This window comes from Sturnus vulgaris, chromosome 24, assembly GCF_052056855.1.
Source record: "Sturnus vulgaris isolate bStuVul1 chromosome 24, bStuVul1.hap1, whole genome shotgun sequence".
Taxonomy (NCBI): Eukaryota; Metazoa; Chordata; class Aves; order Passeriformes; family Sturnidae; genus Sturnus; species Sturnus vulgaris.
Window position 1 is genome coordinate 6,255,828 of NC_142266.1, and position 15,579 is coordinate 6,271,406.

At 43.6% G+C, this 15,579-nt stretch overlaps 2 protein-coding genes across 8 annotated transcripts; one reads left to right on the forward strand and one right to left on the reverse strand.

The window, feature by feature from the left end:
- Positions 1-267: 267 nt before the first annotated feature.
- Positions 268-4,268, forward strand: PNRC2 (proline rich nuclear receptor coactivator 2). Of its 3 annotated transcripts, none has more exons than XR_015808248.1 (3): positions 268-466; positions 1,320-1,521; positions 1,982-4,268. XR_015808248.1 is itself a non-coding variant. In XM_014885596.2 (2 exons), exon 2 carries the CDS (start codon positions 2,000-2,002, stop codon positions 2,420-2,422), a length of 423 nt encoding a protein of 140 aa, XP_014741082.1. In that variant the 5' UTR covers positions 1,383-1,521; positions 1,982-1,999; the 3' UTR covers positions 2,423-3,613. The 3 variants fall into 3 exon arrangements, 1 of the variants encoding a protein (XP_014741082.1); XR_015808247.1 differs by having other exon boundaries at positions 271-466; positions 1,317-1,521; XM_014885596.2 differs by lacking the exon at positions 268-466 and having other exon boundaries at positions 1,383-1,521; positions 1,982-3,613.
- Positions 4,269-4,515: 247 nt separating this feature from the next.
- Positions 4,516-15,125, reverse strand: SRSF10 (serine and arginine rich splicing factor 10). 5 transcript variants are annotated; one of them, XM_088178209.1, is made up of 7 exons: positions 14,852-15,125; positions 12,791-12,897; positions 11,035-11,136; positions 9,444-9,606; positions 9,089-9,142; positions 8,813-8,914; positions 4,516-5,768 (listed from the first exon to the last, which is right to left on the reverse strand). In XM_088178209.1, exons 1-7 carry the CDS (start codon positions 14,914-14,916, stop codon positions 5,750-5,752), a joined length of 612 nt encoding a protein of 203 aa, XP_088034335.1. In that variant the 5' UTR covers positions 14,917-15,125; the 3' UTR covers positions 4,516-5,749. The 5 variants fall into 5 exon arrangements, with proteins under 5 accessions (XP_088034335.1, XP_088034337.1, XP_088034334.1 ...); XM_088178208.1 differs by lacking the exon at positions 4,516-5,768 and adding an exon at positions 11,911-12,310 and having other exon boundaries at positions 6,717-8,914; positions 11,035-11,156; positions 12,726-12,897; positions 14,852-14,938; XM_088178211.1 differs by lacking the exon at positions 8,813-8,914.
- Positions 15,126-15,579: the final 454 nt, after the last annotated feature.

The following is a 15,579-nucleotide window of genomic DNA, read 5'->3' on the forward strand; positions in this document are numbered from 1 at the left end:
TGGCTGAGTGGCCGGGGGGCTGTGGGGAAGGGCTGGGGCAGCCACGGGCGGTGCCCGGTGATGAGGCCGGGCCGGGCGGGACAAAGAGCGGCGGCCGCTCCCGCGCTGCCCTCCGTGAGGGGATTCAAATGGCGGCCCCGCCCGCCCGCGCGCCGCGGCCGCTCTGCCCAGGGCCCGCCTGGCAACAGGCGGGGCTTGGCTCCCATTGGCGGAGCGGGCGAGAGGCGCGTTCCCATTGGCTGCGGTCGCGCTGCCCCGCGCAGGGGGGAGGAGCGAGAGGGTGTTAAACGGAGCAGGACGCGGCCGCCATTTTGTGTGGGAGAGAGAGGGGCGGTGCGGAGAGGAGCGGAGCGGAGGCAGCTCTGAGGGCGGGGGTCGGAAAGTGACGGCGGAGCAGCGCGGGGTCGGTTCCTGAAGGGCCGTGTGTACGTCCGTGCTTGTGGGCGAGCGGAGCGGACAGAAGTCGGTAAGGGAGTTGCGGTGCGGGAAGGGCCGGGCGCGGCCGCCGCCATGTTGTGCTCCGTTGTTGGGGAAAGGGGAACGAGGGGGTCCCGGCTCCCCTCAGGTATCGGTGAGAGAAGGGAGAAAAGTTCGGAGGCGAAAAAGCTCCGGTCAGCAGCTGGGCAGGGGCCGGTGACGTTATCTCGGGTTTTGGTTTCAGTCCAAACAAGGCGGAAGCTGGAAATGGAGATGGGCGGCTCCTCTGGAGCTGGGGGAGAGATGGGCAGGGGGCTCCTGACTTTGGAGAGTGATAGGAGCTGAACAGACTCGAGTGCGTCAAGATTAAAATCTCAGAGATCTCAGGAAAAGACAAGCCATGAGTAAAACAGGAAATTAGTGTAAGAGTTATTAAAGAATTACTTGGCTAACAAAGGTTGAAGAAACAGCTGACAGATGACAAATGGAGTTCTGTGATGGCTGGGGAAAGATTTGGACACTGTGGGCAGTTCCTGTACTGGTTCCAGTTCCCAAAGTATTTTCCATCGTACTTTACTTTTTGCCTACTAAAACGAAAGGGATAAAGTTCTCGCTTGTTTGTTAAAATGCTTTTTAAGACAGAGTATGAGGAAAATGTTGTTACTTGGCATATACTAAGTATGATGGTGAACTTTATGTAAATAGAGAAAGACAAACAAAGCTGTGTCTTTTTGGGTGGGGTTTTGGAGTTTTGTTTGTAGCACGTTGTCATGTTTAATACATAGAGACACAGCTGACTCTGAATTCTCTGAATTATTTCTGCTGCCCTTTTTTTCCAACTCAAAAGTGAAGCAATTGCTTCCTTAATTTGAATTGAAATTTCTTTCTCCTTTCTGCAGCAGGACTTCTCCCTTGGAGTTTCTGTGCCGAGAATCCGATGTTGGGCTCGGCTCCCTGGCTGAAGACAGCAGATCAGCCCATGAAAACTTCTATTCCCAGCCAAAGGAAGGAGTCCAGCACAAGGCAGCACTTGTTTTTTCAGGCTTGGAAGCAAGAAAGGGGACAAGAGTTGGAGAGTGTGGAATCGGAGAAGACCACTGAGAGGTAAATGGAGGTGGGAGAAGGGAAGAAAACATCGCAGGAGAGCCGGCAGGAAAGCGCTGTGCTGGGGTCTGGGTGTGGGCTTTGGGAACTGAATTAAATCTGTTCCACTTGAGATTGTTTTCAGTTCGTTTTGGGTTTATCAGAACAATTCTCACACTTAGCAGGAAGTCTGGGGCGTGGCTTTATCAGTACAAACTTTGCCCAAGCTTTAGGTGTTAACAGGCTGAATTTAAGTGTTTCCAGCACTCAATACTGACTGATAAAATCTGGCTCTGAATTTTCTGAGCAAGGTTTTGTCAGTCCCATTCCTCCACTTACACCTTTTCTGAGAAGTGGTGTTTAGAGCGAGTTTTGGTTAGATTGTTTTGATTTCAAGCAAAGGGACAAAAGCCGTTCTTTGAAATACTTTGTTTAAAAAAAAAAAGTAATAGACTTATCCTGACTCATCTTGTTTTTACAGGTGACATTTAAGTTGAAGATGGGCGGTGGAGAAAGATACAACATTCCCGTTCCCCAGGCTAGAAATACCACCAAGAACCATCAACAACTTAAGAACAGGCAGAAGAACAAAGACCAGAATTCTCAGATGAAAACCTACGTGAAGAAGGAAAGAGGCCACGGCTGCAGCTCCTCTCCTGGTGCATGGCAGGCCATGCAGAAAGGGGGGAAGAACAACGTTCACTTCCCCAAGAATCCCAATTGGAATCCTGCTCTATCCAATCACAACCTGTTGTTCACCCCTCAGAGCAACCAGAACTATGCTGGGGCCAAGTTCAGCGAGCCACCCTCCCCAAGTGTTCTGCCTAAACCACCAAGCCACTGGGTACCTGTTTCTTTTAAACCTTCTGATAAAGAAATAATGACATTTCAGCTCAAAACCTTACTGAAAGTCCAGGCCTGAGGTGTAACTTGTGTGATTTTCAGAAGTGATTTCGACTGTCAGGGTTTCAAATTTGAGCATTGCTATTCCCAACTCCAGCTGCACAGGGTGTGCAGGACCAGGTGTTCTTGCTGCATGTAGTTAGTCACTTGGAGAGGGGTGAAAGTTTACATTCCCCTCATGTTTTACCTCAAAAGTTCAATGCTGTGTTCACCTCACTGTGAAATACCTGTTCTCTTGAAAATCAATCAAATCCTGAGCAGTCACCATTTACTGTATTTAAGAATAAATGGGACTGTGTTCCAAAATTGGAATTTTTACTTAGAATTCTTAGAAAACCACCTTTTACCTAACTTAATGCAGCATGAACTGAACATAAAAAAACGCACTGAAAACTTTAGTCAGGTTATTTGCTGCTTTTCAGACTGATGTGAGATTTGCTAAACACTCTGCAGAGCAGAAACCTCCACCTGGGCACAAGAGGAGGCACAGCTGAGTCTTTTACTGTCCCTGTGAGCTTTAGTGGCACTTCTACAGTGATGGGTGGGCATTTCAAGTCTGTGGCTCCCATCTGGGATATTCTGGAAGGGTGTGGAAGAACTCCTCAGGCAGATCCATAAATTCTTTCCAGCAGTGCTTCCCAGCAATCTCCACGAGTGCCAACTGAAGACCTTGCATTGCCAGGTGACTGCCAAAAAAACTCCCCCAGAATCCTTTGTATGCCCACTGCACTGAGGAGTTCTAAACCACATTTTTCTATCAGTTTTTATATATTAAAAAAAAAAAAAAGGTGGAGTAGTTCTTAGTCTGGTTTTAAATTGGTTCCCCTGTAACAATTCATAGTTTGGGGCAGGTGTTAGATGTTCTCACAGGGAAGACAGAGCCATGTAAATACATGTAAAACATTGTAGCATATGTAAATTTCTGCTGGGCTTTCCTGCACAGAAGTATTTTTAGTACAAAACTGCTGAATGTAAGATGACCATGTTGAGTACGTGGCCTGGTTTAAAAAAATGATATTTTGTTTAAAAAAAAAAATTAACAAAAAAAAAAAAAAGACATTTGTGGCTGTGCCCTTGCACTTCACATGCAGTGAATATGCACATTGTACTTGGTTGTAATCTTTTTTTTTTTTTTTAAGTAAAATCAGTGCAAAAGAGGCTTATTTAGATTTTTTTTATTAAAGTGAAAAAAGAAAAAAAAAAAGAAAAAAAGCTGCTGGAGTTTCAGATCCTCCTGTTGTGGATGTGTAGGAGAGGTGTGTGTTCAGTGATGACAAAACACTGAAATGTTCCAAATCAAGTGTTCCACAAGAAATGCAAATGCCTGGCTTCAGCTGCTTGATAAAACCGAAGGATTGTAAATCATTCTGTGTTTCTGAAATGCATCAAAGCTGTGTAAAAGAACATTTTGTCCCAATCTTTGGTAAAATCCCTGGGCAGAGGCCAGGCCAGGTGGCTCCTGTGCTGTCGCCCTCCAGCTGATCCTGCGGCAGGAACAGCTGCAGGGTGACAACACGAGCAGCCAGGGTTCTTTCAAAATACAAGGATTATTAAAAAAAAAAAAAAAAAGTGCTTTAATTTGAACAGGCCTTTTGCAGATTGTGAAATGTTCGGAGGTGTCTTTCTGTACATTCCAAATGCAGTGGCAGCTGAGCTGAATGTTTACAAAATTATTGCTCCAAATCACATGGAATTGGCAGTCTCTAAACTTGTGTTGTGACCTGGACCTTCACCAGAGTCTGAGTTGTATCCCAGTTAATTAATTATCTATTCTCTACTTCAAATTGTCAATTACTGATGATGTTTGTACAAATTGGAAACAAAACATTTAAATAAACTTTTTTTTTTTTTTTTACCCCCTAAAAGCATCTCTTTGTTTTCATATGGAAATGGAAAAGTGGGATGACCTCATTTTTGGCAGTTCCCTTCCCAAGGGAGGTTTCTTTAACTGCAGCCTTCTCCTTCATGCCTTTCCAGTGGTTTGGGAACACAGGGTTTGAGAATTAACACTAATTAACGTTCCTGACAAAAGCAGAGGCTGGGAAGCAGCGCTTGGGGCTCCGTCTCCCACAGACTACAGCTGGATTAATTAAGTCAGAAGGTGCTCTCAAGTTATAGTCAAAACTTGTACATTTTATTCCCAATTCACAGGGTTATTTGCACAGATGGAACACAAAACTCAAGAAGAAAGGATGTGGATGAATAAAACATCAGCATCTCCCATCAAACACACTACAGGGTACAGAGTCTTCCCTTCCTACAATAGTCTCAGCAGCAAGAGCATCTTTAGACAAATATTATAGCAATGGACTACAGACTTTTTTAAGCAAGTTACAAGGTAAATGGAGAAAACCAGCAATTCTTAATGGGTGATTATGTCCTAAAAATGTGTCAATTTTATCCCTTTGTACTTCCAAATGTTCATCTGCACCATCCCTGCCAAGGCCCGAGCAGCAGTGCTGTGCCCAGTGCCCTCCTCTGAGCACACCCCGAGCTCTCACCCCACACTCCACAGGCAGGAAAAAAAGCTCTGTCCAAGCAGAGAGCTCAAAACAACATTGAAACCAAAAGATTCCACTTCGAGTAAAACCATGATACTGTACATTAAACATCTTGATAAGACATAGAAAGGATAACATTGAGCTTTCAGAGACCAGGCTATCAGAGTCCCTAATTAAACACCCAGCTACTTAACCACTAAATTGAAGATTTTTAATTACCAGTTGGGTGCATGGACTTTAGGTGAAAAAGAAGTTCCAATAGAGCCTTCTATGACTGCTGACACCACTCGATGCACTGCAGATATTTTGGAGCACAGCCATTACTTTCAGCAGAGTTGTTTTTTGTTTTTTGTTTTTTTTTTTACACACTACTTCAATTCTACAAATTTTGCAGGAATGACAAAATCTAGTTTTACCACAGAAAAACGTAATTCCCACCATTCTTGAGACTCCAAAAGAAAGATGCCTAGACATGATCTTTTGTAGCCTGCAAAGTTCTTGCATTCCAGCTGTGCATAACCTGCAGGAAGCTTGCACAAGACAGGCTCCTGCTCTTTTTTTTTTTTTTTTTCTTTTTTTTCTTAGGGCAGGACTGGGATACCTGCATCAAGGAAGGGAGATGTTATCTAGATGGGCTGTGGCTTGACTTGCATGAATGCATAAACATTCCCTGCCCTTTTTGGCCACATCCTGCTAACTCGTCCCCAACTGAAAGGCCCACAGAACAGCTTCTTCACAATTTTTCCATGGGAGCAAGAACTAGGACAACATCTTTATTCATGCACTCTTGAAACATCGTGGGTTTGTGTTCGGCTTTTCTGGCTTGTTCATATACACAAGTCAAGTCAAAGTTTAGTCCTACCTCTGGGAGAGAAAGAAAGAACCATCAGAACTGGCAGACACTACATTATACTTGCAATGATCTGGCTTTTCAAAACAAAAATTAAACTGTGCTATACATAAATGCTGAGGCACACAATATAAGGACATGCTGACACAACAGTTAAGGAATAGTTATTGTTACTCTGCCTGGACGTGGAGATTTCTCCTCCCTCCTCCCACCCTTCCAGCTCCAATTCCAGCTGGAGCAGCATCACGATCAAGCACAGCAATCCCTGCAGTCCCTGCCACAGCCACGCTCTCCCCCCACTCAGTCACCAGGACCCCTTTCAAGCAGGAGTTAGTCATGAAGACCACGTTTAGAGAAATTAAATGTATAAAGCTGAGAAGAGTGGGGGGTTTCTGCTGTTAGAAGCAGAAATAATCACAGCTCAACTTATAAAGGGTGACAGTGGGTTTATCAAAGCAATTCAGTGCTTTACAGAGGATTTTTGTCTTTCAGGGCAGAACCTTCAGCTGGGTAACACCAGTGCCAGGAGGCAGCTCCATCCCTGTTGCCACCTTCCACAGAACCACTGCTGGCACCAGTTTTGATATGGCAATTATAAACTGATATGGTGATAGTATAAATTTGATTCTGTATGAACCTTCAGTCATTGCTCTTAAGCAGTTTCATAACCTGGCTAATAATATCTGAATTATAACCTGTGGGGCAAGTCTGTCCAGCAATAATGAAAGTTAATGGCAAAGAAAATTCAATATATTAGAGTACAACTTTTGCTTAGTGTTCTTAGTTTGTTTTGTACCCCTTCAAAAATGTGAAGTGACATTTATTCAGACACTAAATGAAAAATTCCTGCCTTTGCTGAAATACCATAGTAAGGATTTTACTCCATAAGGGATGCATAGCTCTACTCCTAACCATGCTCTGGAGTCAAATTCTAAAGCTACAATAATTCCAGTGGATCAGTATTTCCTTCATTTTTTTTATTACAGCATGTTTGCTAAATTTACAGCAAGCAGAAAATAAGCTGGGTCTTTAGTTATTTTGATCAAAACATCGATGTTTTAAAGGTAGTACACAATATTTGTTAAAAAGAACATATAAAAATACCTTTTTAGAAGCCTCTATAAGAAAGGAAATACAAAGTTTAATCCCACAACTTTCCTCTGCTAGAGCTGCACGCTACTGCTACAGTTTTAAATAGACTTTTTGCTGTTTTTAAACTATACATCCAGGAAAGTCTACAAAATTAAAGGAACGTGCATATAAATGATTGCATAGCAGAACATGAACATTAACTGCAAACAGTAAAGAAAAAGTTAGAAATACTATCAAATGTACAAAGGTTCTAGGATCAACCCCTAAGCACGTTCTGCTGACGAGATCCCAAAGCCATCTGCGCTTCTTTAAAGGCCCTGCTGGAACACTAAACCCAAACCCTAAAACATTTCTCTAAAAAGGAACTTTTGGAAATCAATGTCTTTGTATGCTACAGACATCAGACAGCGAGGAACACTTAAGTGTTTGATGGTGGCTTTTGAAGGTAAAAAGAGAAAATAAAAAACCAATGCCAAAAGCCATTTCCATAACAAAGGATCTTGCCTTCTAGAGAAATACTGGTAAGATTACACACTGGGTTTGTTATTTTTCACGTTCAATTTTCTAAATATAATGTATTAGTGATAAACTACGTAACTAGAGATGCAGCTCTTGTTCATATCCAACTTCAAACATTTGTTCTGAAGGAAAATGAAATCTTGTAACCAAACCACTATCCATTCTGAGGAAGGAGTGATTCAGACTTGCTTGACCAACTGCTTTTTTTTTTGCTGTGTAAAAAGCAAGCCTGGTAACCCAGGGAGATTGGCTACAGTTTGATACCTATGAATACACCAACTAACCACAGGAGTCATTGGCATAAAAGTTTAGTTCTTATATACTGTACACACACAACTCGAAACGATCTACTTGTATCTAACAGCAGGAAAACTAAGCAACTTTATGGTTAACTGCTCACTAAAATTGAGAATAGATACAAAAAACTGCATAAAATGTACACACAACCTAGTATTTAGTTGCTCTGCCGTTTGCTGCAATCTGAATTTAGATTTTTCCATTTCAAGGTGGGTTTTTCCCTCACTTTCAGCACCAGCAGCCAGGGCAGAGGCAGTGAAGCCTCTATCCCAATGGGTCGTGACACTGCACAGGCTCTGAGCGAGCTCCAAGCCCAACTCTCTGCCCATGTTGGACATGCAAGGTTACTTAGTACCATCTCTCCAGACAGCAGGGTAAAGAGAAATCTCCCGAATCTCCCTCCACAGCTGCCAACCTGCTGGTGCTGGTGGGCACAGAGAACACTGAAACCTGCCCTGGAGCCATGGAAACAAACTGCCAGTCTGATTTCCCAGCAGCCAGTGTTGCACTACAGCTGTCCAGTTTTCCTTTTTCTCACAAAGTTTAGAGTTGAAGAACCAGTTAAACAGCTGGTTTAACTGCCCAGCACAAACTGGTACCAATTTCTCTATGGGTGTGACATTTGTAAAAGGACAATGTTGCAAGTTACGATCAATCAAGTCACCACCAAATATCTAAGCATTAAAAATGCAAATCTTTACAAAAATATACATAGAGACACCACAACCAAATCAGTAGCTGCCCATGACATTTAACCAAGTGGACAATCTCTCTCCCTCTCTCTCTCTCTGTGGCTTCTCAACACTGTTTTAATTTCAACCATTGTCGGCTACAGGGAAAACTGACAAAGAAAATATTTTTTAGCACTGTTGCAACATCATATTCCTGATAATTTAAGTAAACTGAACTGTGTGTAAATGAATCTTACATGCCTAGACCAACATGGACACACTGTTAGTGGCCACTGGACTTGGGACTAGTCCAAGACCTCGATCTGGATTTTGACCTAGATCTAGAATGTGATCTTGACTGTGATTTGGATCTAGCTGGTTCTTTTTTTCTCGACTCCTTCTCATATCTTGAGCTGGACTTATAGTGTGTTTTAGAATCTGTTTTAGAGGTGCCTCTAGATTTGGTGTGAGATGCAGACCTAGACCGTGATTTAGCCTTCATTTCTTTCTTGGGCTGTGACTTGGATCGTGATCTTGAATTGGACTTAGATCTTGAAAAAGATCGATTGCGGTGTTTGAACCTATCAGAATAAAGGGGAGAGAGGAGATTTGAATGTAAAAACACTATTCTTACACATCTAGTACATCAAAAATTGTTTACCGTTTTTGCAGGAGAAACTTTTTTTTTTTTAAACCTATAGTTAAAGGAATACAGTGATCTAGTTTGCAATTTAAAGGGTGTAAAAAGTGTTTACCTATCATTGTCCGAATGGCTTCTGCTACGACGAGGTCTTCCAGTAGGTCTACTGCTAAAAAGGTACATCAGAAAAAGTAAACGGTGACAAATACCTATGTAAACATACAAATACTTCATACATTCTATTTTCAAGCTGTGCATTTTGCTTTTAGTTATTCTCCAAAGCAGCACAGAATCGTTTCATTCACTATTCCTGATCAGATGCAGCATGCAAGGTACGCAACTCCCAGTAGTTACTCCCATGATAGAAAAAAAAAAAAAAAAAAATACTGAAAAGTGTAACAACGAAATAGCCATCGTGGTGTGTCTGTGCTGTGCAGCTGAGGCCAGCCCCACACTTTGTGGACACTTACTTTCTGGGGCTATAGGATCTTCTATAGCTGTAATCAAAGGAGCGACTCCTCGACCTCCTGCGCTCGTAACTGCGACTCCTGGAGCGCCTGTATCTGTCATAGTCATCGTAACGAGAGGAACTGTACAGGTTTCTCCCTTCCTTGGCTTTCATTTGGTTTGGTGCTGTAAAAAGAGCAATATTTGCAGGTGAAGATGATGCCCTACTTTCCCCCCTCCCCTCAAGGTCTAAGCCATGTGTTTGGTGTTGAGCAGAAAGGCTCGTTGGTGATTTGATGTTTATGAAGGGACAGGTGAGAGGCTGCTCTGTGCTGTTTGTTTTGTGCTGCTTTAGCCACTGGACACAAATTAATGCAGCCTTAGGGGCACTGTAAATCCAGAAAGCAAAACAACCAACCAACAACAACAACTAAACCCCTCAAAACCAGTCAGAAAGGACTAATGCTCCATAAAACCAGAACACAGAGCTGGCCAAGGTGATTTCAGGCCAGCTGGAAACTGGTACAGCAGGTCAGACCCATGACTGACACATTCTGACACTCCTGGATTTACCCAATGAGTGAAAGCTATTTAAACACTTTTTCCTGACTGCACAGCACCATCATCACACCTGATCCACACATGTCTTTTAATGATTAAAGGCCCAGCTTATACACAGGCTTTGGTGGATGGCACACAAAGAGAAGTCTGATTCCAAAAGGAACCCCCCAGTAAAACAATTCACTTTCACTCTGCAGCTTAGTTATTAAAGTAATTAAGAATGAATGAACCTATTAGTCTTCCACTGTACTTCCTCTAAGCAGCACAGCTATCCATCCTTTGTATCAAATTTAAACCCAAAGACCATGCTCTGAGTATTTTAAACGCTGTCACAAACATCCTCTGTACTAAACGGCTTCAAATTTTATGTTTTTAGTGCTGCTTGCAAAACACTAAGGTGGATTTAGTTAATTTTATTCAGAAACTTGTTAGAAATCCCAATGTTTATACACAGGGCAGAACCTTGTCCTTCGGGAAATCGAATTTCCAGTTACTCTATTGAAGTTAATTGTGAGGACTCGAGGAAGAACTGGACAGTCAGGTTGTTTCTCTGAGAGCTGTAACTAAAGACCTTTAAGGTCCTTTTGTTCCCAGGCATCACATGAGTATTACAGTCCTTGGGACCAGCAGGTTTGTGCCAGGTTTACAAGTCTGTATCTCCCTGCAAATTAAGACTGTGCACATAAACAGAAGATTGAAAAGACCTAAATTCTCTTTACATTTATCTGTTCAGAAAATACAAGTTCTGCTCCACCTTGAATTGAGATAACTTGAAACTGACTTTTATCCTGAAGCCAAATGAAAATGAAGACATTACCTCAATCCTGGAAAAATCACACAGAGCTGCACAGAAAGCACCAAAGAATGACTGCGGTGACTGTTGTACTTAGTTATCCATTTAGAATTAAAATGAGTCATTAACAGGTCCAGGATAAAAGGCAGTGCTATTTCTATCCATTAAGAACATATCACAACAATTAGCAGCTCGTGCAAGGTTTGGTGCTGAAATTCAGCTTCAATTCAGGCAGGAAAAGATAAAATGCAGGCACTTACTCTTGCGGTCCCCCTGTGCAAACTGGATTTCTATTTGCCGACCACAAATCCACTTCCGATCCAAATTATGGAGAGCATCTTCTGCATCACGGACATCTTCAAATGTGGCCAGTGTTAAGGTACTTGGCAATTTGAGCAGTTTAACAGATTTGGTATTTAAAAATAAAAATAAAAATTATCGAGTGATTTTCTCATTTTACAGCCAGGTTTTCTTTTTGTTATGCTAGTCTACTGATTTTTTTTTTTTTTAATTAACCAACAGCTATCTGAGAACTCCTGTAATAAAATTAAAATCTTGTAATATGACCATGAATTTATCCATCAGCAGACACTTGCTATGTGATACTCTTAATTTTTTTCTTCTCCCACTTGTACTTATGCAAAGAAAACAAAGGTATCCTTTCAAAATACACTTATTAATGGTAATTTAGTTCTCTCCACTACAATGAGTTTATTAAAATTAAGCCCTGGTTCTTAAATTATGTTGGACATACCAACAGTAAATATTAACTTTAGAATTGGAATAAAGCTTTCCTTTTTTTTTTTTAAACAACTGATTTTATGTTTAAGTGATGTCATGTCACAGCCCAGTGTGAGACAGGAGCAGACACTGAGCCCTGCACTGGCTCTCAGGGCCAAGGTACAGTGACAGACATTTATTTTAATGCTGGAATTTACACCCCTAATTCCAGCTTGTGGGACCCAAAACAATGAGCTGCTTTTGCCCTCCAGGCCACTCATTTCTCAGCAGCATCATCTCTGCAGGAGAGAAACTTCCATTGCATTCAGACCACACTTACAGTAGCACTCACAAGAGAAATATTACAGGTTTTGTCAATGGACTAAACCAGAATAATTCATCAAATTACTGCTTACATGACAGACAGAAGAAAAACTGTTATTCTGTAGGATACATCAGGTATGACTCCTTTAATCTTGGCCACCATTCAACTTCATCTTGACCTTTAACTCTTTAAGTGCTTGTCAGAAGGACTTGTCATGAGATGCTTGGCCAAAAATGACAGATGGCTTTATCTTTAACTTTGAAAAACAACCTTTTCCCCCTTTTGTAGATAAAGCGAAGCTTTGTCTCCCATTATGGCTTGTCCTTCTTCCAGCTTTTCTTTATTTTTTCTTTTCCCAAACTCTCCCTTCTCTTCAAGCCTGATCCTTAAGAGGTCTTTGGCTTGTCTACTTGCCTTAATTGTTGAACTCTACTCTAAAGGTTCTTTCATGCTTTCTCTTTGGGGTCGCCATTACTGTACAGCTTTACATTCTGAGGCAACAACAGAGGACAGCAAATTAGGGGACAATATTAAAGAAAGAAGTTCACCTCATTTTTTATACAATCTGATTTTGATCAAGTGATTCCAGTTTCCATTTGTTAAATTAACAATGAATAGCAGCCACATTTTGCTAAGCACAACTTTACTTACATACTAGTGATAATAAAAACGTGCTAGACAATTTTGAGTCAGTGATAAATTTTCATTTAAATCATATATTATTAATTTCAGTGACATAAGCAAGCTTTTATATTACTGGACTTAAGTTTTGCAAAAAAAAAAAAAAAAGGCAAAGAACAATTGAGAGAAGTTAATCTTCAAAAATAACGAAACACCAACGACATAAGTAAGACACTTATTAGATACAACACAAAAGTAAACTGCTTGTTCATTTAGATTGGTTACCTCTTACACAAACTTGAATTTCAAACTTCAACACCCCTCACTAATGAGCCATCTGAAGAAAGGATATTGAACATAGGCAAATCCTCGGGGACGACGAGTGTAGAAGTCAAGTGGAACGTAAACATCAACTATAGGCCCATAGCGACCAAACTCCCGGCGCAGATCTTCGGACCTGCAACACCACAAACACCTGATATGGCTTTGGCACTGCTCAGGGTGCTGCAAAACACCCGCCAAAACAAAAGAAAACCAACAAAAATCTACCATTCCTATGACCAGCCCTGGTTTTTGGAAGTGTTTGGTGGAGGATGATAGCGAAGTATTTTTTTTTTTGGGGGGGGGGGGAAAGTGTTTAGGGAGCACACGGAGCTTTTCTGAAACACTCAAATCTCAGGATGCTCAAGATACACCCTGGCAGTTTGAAACCAGCCTTCAGCATAAAATAAAAATGTAAACTGAGAAGTGATGCACATCAGTTCATTCAAGGCAGCCAAGGCTGGCAGAAAGTGAAGGAAAGGATTGTTAAATTATTGTTGCTATTATTCAAGTGATTTTGCAACACATAAACATCAATTATGAGATCCAAATAAACATTATGAGAACAAACCAGTCACCCAAACTCATTTCCATAGTGATCAATACTTACAACCACATCACACAGAACAGATCTCAGTGAGCAGCCACTCATGCCCTCAGGATAGTTTTTCCAGAGTTGGCTTTAGAGAGCTGAGACAAAACTGTTCAGCTGCACCTACCCCTGGAACACCACCCTCCCCTCAACAGAGCTGTCTCATTCACATTACCTCCCCACATTTCATTCTGTGACATTTGAGGACAAAATCCTGCAGGAGAAGATTGATGCAATACCATATTTAGGTGGTATGTAAGAGTTACTATTGGTTTTTAATGTTTTTACATTTCTCTTGCATCAGTTGGGAAACAAATCCCCCCCACAGTCAGTGCTTGTAGAGAGGAATTACCACCAGGTATGGAGATCTCACAATGAAACCATCTCAAAGAACACTGTGCTTAAGGTGAATCCTCAACAGGATCCATATTATTGCAAAGAATATGGAAATAATTATCCTCAGAGGTCCTTAAAGTAAAATAAACTACTGGAAAAATGAACAAATTAATGGGAAAAAAAAGTAAAAGTTTAGTTTGAAGTTATTTATCATAATATTGTCAATTAATTCCATTCCATCGTACCTACACTGCTGTTGTTTGCTGAACAACTGTGGCCCAAGTCGCCCATGCAGAGTTGGAAAACTCGTATTTTATAGGATTATACCTTACAGGCATCTCCACACAAATTCTACCCAAAAATAACAGCACGGGAGTGCCCTGACAAACGCATTCTGTGCCGACAATGCTCTGTAAATGTTCCTCAGCTGATAACAAACACCAAAAGTGTTTTGTGTCACTAAACTGCCAAAGAGAAATGAGGAGAACCAGCAGTTCGCTAAGAGTATATAAAGACTTAATAAGAACCTGTGCAATGCTGTGTTTTTGTTGTTTCAATTGCCTATGAGAAGTTCTCTCCCCGCACATGTTTAGTCCTTACGGGCTCTCGGTACAACGCGACCGTAACGGAGACGGAGCATTGATTGCTTCCCTCCGGAGTCCTGAGAGGCCCCGGGACACAACAATGACCGCAGGAACATTCCACCTGAACCGGCAGCAGCTCCCACACTAACGGGACCGGCTACGCCAGGAATTTTGGGCACAAATGCTCTATTTTGTCCCATCCAGCAGCAACACTGCATTTCCAGAGGAGCATCCCAAACTCCAGCGGCTGTCCAGCATCGCCCCGGCGGCACATCCCGCCTGCATCTCCCGCTGGACACACTCAAAGGCGGCTGCGGGGACTTTCACTTTGTTGCGGCCCAGCTTTGTTCTTTCTGGACGCTGTTTGGAAACGGATCCGCGTGGAGAGGCGGGGAACGAGCAGCATCGCGAGGAAAATGGAAGGCAGGGCAGGGAGAAGGGAGAGCGGAGAGAAGGAAAAGGCAAAGCGGAGGAAGGGGCTCGCCTCCTTCCCTTCCCCGGTTGCGGGGGGACCCCCGCGCCCGCGGCCTAGCGAGCCCGCCAAAGCCTGCGCGAGCCCCCGCTCCGCCCCCACTCACCGGGTGTCGTCGGCCACGTTCCGCACGAAGAGCGAGGTGTTGGGGGGCCGCAGGTAGCGGGACATGTCGGCGGCGCTGGGAAAGACTGGAAGGAAGGAGAGGAGGGAAGGAAGGAGGGAGGGAAGGAGCGAGCGCGGCCCGGGCGCGGCGGGAGCGGCTGAGGCGACCCTGGGGGAGCTGCACCGCCCGCCCGCGCGCCGCCTCTCGCGAGACTTCCCGAGGGGGGGCTTCCGGCGAGAGCGAAGCGCGGCGCCAAAATCCTGCCCCGCTTGGGCAGCGCGCATGCGCCCCGGCCTCGCGCGGGAGCTCGCGGGCCGTCCAGCGCGCGCCGCGCATGCGCGCTACTCCCCTCTCCCCCCTCCCCGCTCTCGCGCCCGCGGGGCTTCGCTTTTCCCGCCGAAAGTGAGGGCAGGGGGAGCGCGCGCGGGGCAAGATGGCGGCCGCGCCTCAGCCGTGAGGGGACGGCGCGGCCCGGCCTTGTGCAGCCGCCTCAGAGCGCCGCGGCTCCCTCCCGTGCCCTCCTGCACAGCCAGCTGACACGGCCTCGGGCTGTAACGCCCTTCCTGAGGCTCGAGGTGATGCCCTGAGAGGCTGACCTGGAACAGAGACTAGACAGAGCTAAAAGAATAAAGTAGGTATTTATTAGAAGGCCTTTAAAGGATACACCTTGGGCAGTACGAGAGCCTGGCCAGGGCTATGCTCAGGATGGATCCCGGTCATGAGTTTTC